The following is a 2500-nucleotide window of genomic DNA, read 5'->3' as shown; positions in this document are numbered from 1 at the left end:
CAGTAGACCCATAATAAATTCATTAAAAAAAAAAATCTTCATTAATGTATGAAAGTATGTGCTCCGATCACTCTATCCCAAAAAAATAAGAGTTGTAGAAATCATTGGAAACTCAAGACAGCCATGACATTATGTTCTTTACAAGTGTATGTAAACTTTTGACCACGACTGTATGCGATTGTGGAGAAAATGTATGCAAAATTTACACCGAAGCATATCCAATGCACATTATCTGAACCACAAGGAAGTGTTTTAAATGTAGATTAAATCATCTGGTCCCCTTAAAATAAAACTGTAACGTATGTTTGGCACACAAGCAAATGAAATAGGTAAAATATGTGATGTATCATACTGAAACTGTATACATGTTTACAACTAATTAGGTTTTAAGTTTACTTAAGTTTGCTTGAGTGTATTGGTGAGAATAACCTGCTTGAGCGTGTAGTGTTCTGCCATTAGAGCGCGGACCATCTCAGGCAGAGCGATAGGGACATTGGTCAGACGATCAGAGAAGGCTGCCAGCAGTTGTTGGGACCTCTGGAGCCACTCCTGTCTTCCAGTGTACTGGGATAAACGTAGGAGACTGGACGCTGTGACAGAATTGGCACTAGGCTCGGCACCATCCTGATCTGAAAGACACAAACACACAAAGATCAACTAATGGAACACTTTATTGTGCATTTTAACATGAAACACAATATTATGTAATGTTGAGTGCTGTGACAGCAAAGGAGATTAATTTATGAATGTTTGATTTCAATTTGAGTTAATATCTAAAATATGTATCTAATATATCAATAAATGGTGTGCACACTAAATCTGTTCACAAGTATTAAGTGTTGCCCCTTCGAGTCTAATGCCAATAAATCAACAGTATGCAGCTGTACTGTATAGAATGGTAATACATACTGTAAGTATAAGCTCCTGTTTTATTTCTTACTGATGCTTTAACTTTTGTACAACTTATATTGATCCAAAAGTGGAAACATACTTTTATGTTTTAAATTGCATTCCATGTGGACATACAGTGCAGCCGGAAAGTATTCGCAGCGCTAAAATTTTTCCACAATTTGTCATGTTACAGCCTTATTCCAAAATGGAATAAATTAATTTGTTATCCTTAAAATTATACACTTAATACCCATAATGATAATGTAAAAACATGTTTTTTTCTAGAAATGTTTGCTAATTTATTACAAATAATAAACTGAAAAATCATAAATGTCTTTTGCCCTAAAGCTCAAAAGTGATTTTAAATGATCATCCTTGAGATGTTTTAAAAGTTTAATTGGAGTTCAGCTGTGGTAAATTCAGTTGATTTGGAAAGACACACATATGTCTATATATAAGGCCCCACACTTGACAGTGCACGGTAGAGCACAAACCAAGACTGAAGTTGAAGTAATTGTTTATAGACATCCGAGACAGGATTGCATCGAGGCACAAATCTGGGCAAGGGTACGGACAAATATCTGCTACCTTGAAGGTCCCAATTAGCACAGTGGCCTCCATCATCCTTAAATGGATTACGTTTGGAACCACTAGGACTCTTCCAAGAGCTGTCAGTTTGTCTAAACTGAGCAATCGGGGGAGAAGGGCCATAATCAGGGAGGTGACCAAGAACCTGATGGTCACTCTGTCAGAGCTACAGCATTCCTCTGTGGAGAGAGAAGAACCTTCCAAAAGGACAACCATCTCTGCAGCAATCCACCAATCAGGCCTGTATGGTAGAGTGGCCAGACAAAAAACATGTATATGTAAAAGTTTGCCAAAATGCACCTGGGAATCTCTCAGACCATGAGAAAAAAAATGATCTGGTCTGATGAGACAAAGATTGTCATTTTTGGTGTGAATGCCAGGCATCGTGTTCCAAATAAACCAGGCACCGCTCACCACCATGTCATCACTATCTCTACAGTGAAGCATGGTGATGTTTTTCAGCGGCAGGAAATGAGAGACTGGTCTGGATAGAGGGAAAGATGAATGGAGCAATGTACAGAGACATCCTGGATTAAAACCTGCTCCAGAGCGCTCTTAAACTCTGGGGCATGGCTTCATCTTTCAGCGGGACAACGACTCTAAGCACACAGCCAAGATATCAAAAAAATGGCTTTAGGACAACTTTGTAAGTGTCATTGAGTGGCCCAGCCAGAGCCCAGACTTGAATCCGATTGAATATCTCTGGAGAGATCTGAAAATGGCTGTGCACTGACGCTACCCATCCAACCTAATGGAGCTTGAGAGGTGCTGCAAAGAGGAATGGGCAAAACTACCCGAATGTATGTGTGCCAAGTTTGTGGCATCGTATTTAAAAAGACTTGCGGCTGTAATTGCTGCCAAAGGTGCATCAACAAAGTATTGAGCAAAGGCTGTAAATACTTATGCAGGCCTCAAATTTTTACTTTTTAAGGTCAAGGCAAGTGTTGCCTTAAAGGAGGCATTGAAATGTCCTTATTTTTGAAGGAAAAGCACTGTACTTTTCAATGAAGATAACTTTAAA

The 2500-nt window shown here is 38.8% G+C and overlaps 1 protein-coding gene across 3 annotated transcripts in view; it reads right to left on the bottom strand.

Annotated features, from left to right (window-relative positions):
* spata20 (spermatogenesis associated 20) overlaps positions 1 to 2500 on the bottom strand; it is a 77409-nt gene that overhangs the window by 39079 nt on the left and 35830 nt on the right. For all 3 annotated transcript variants that reach the window (XM_062056261.1, XM_062056258.1, XM_062056257.1), the window contains exon 14: positions 430 to 629. In XM_062056261.1, the coding sequence (XP_061912245.1) occupies positions 430 to 629 (200 nt within the window). The remainder of the gene's footprint in view (positions 1 to 429; positions 630 to 2500) is intronic.

This window comes from Entelurus aequoreus, linkage group LG08, assembly GCF_033978785.1.
Source record: "Entelurus aequoreus isolate RoL-2023_Sb linkage group LG08, RoL_Eaeq_v1.1, whole genome shotgun sequence".
NCBI lineage: Eukaryota > Metazoa > Chordata > Actinopteri > Syngnathiformes > Syngnathidae > Entelurus > Entelurus aequoreus.
Note: the sequence above shows the minus strand (reverse complement) of the source record. Positions and strands in the feature narration are given on the sequence as shown.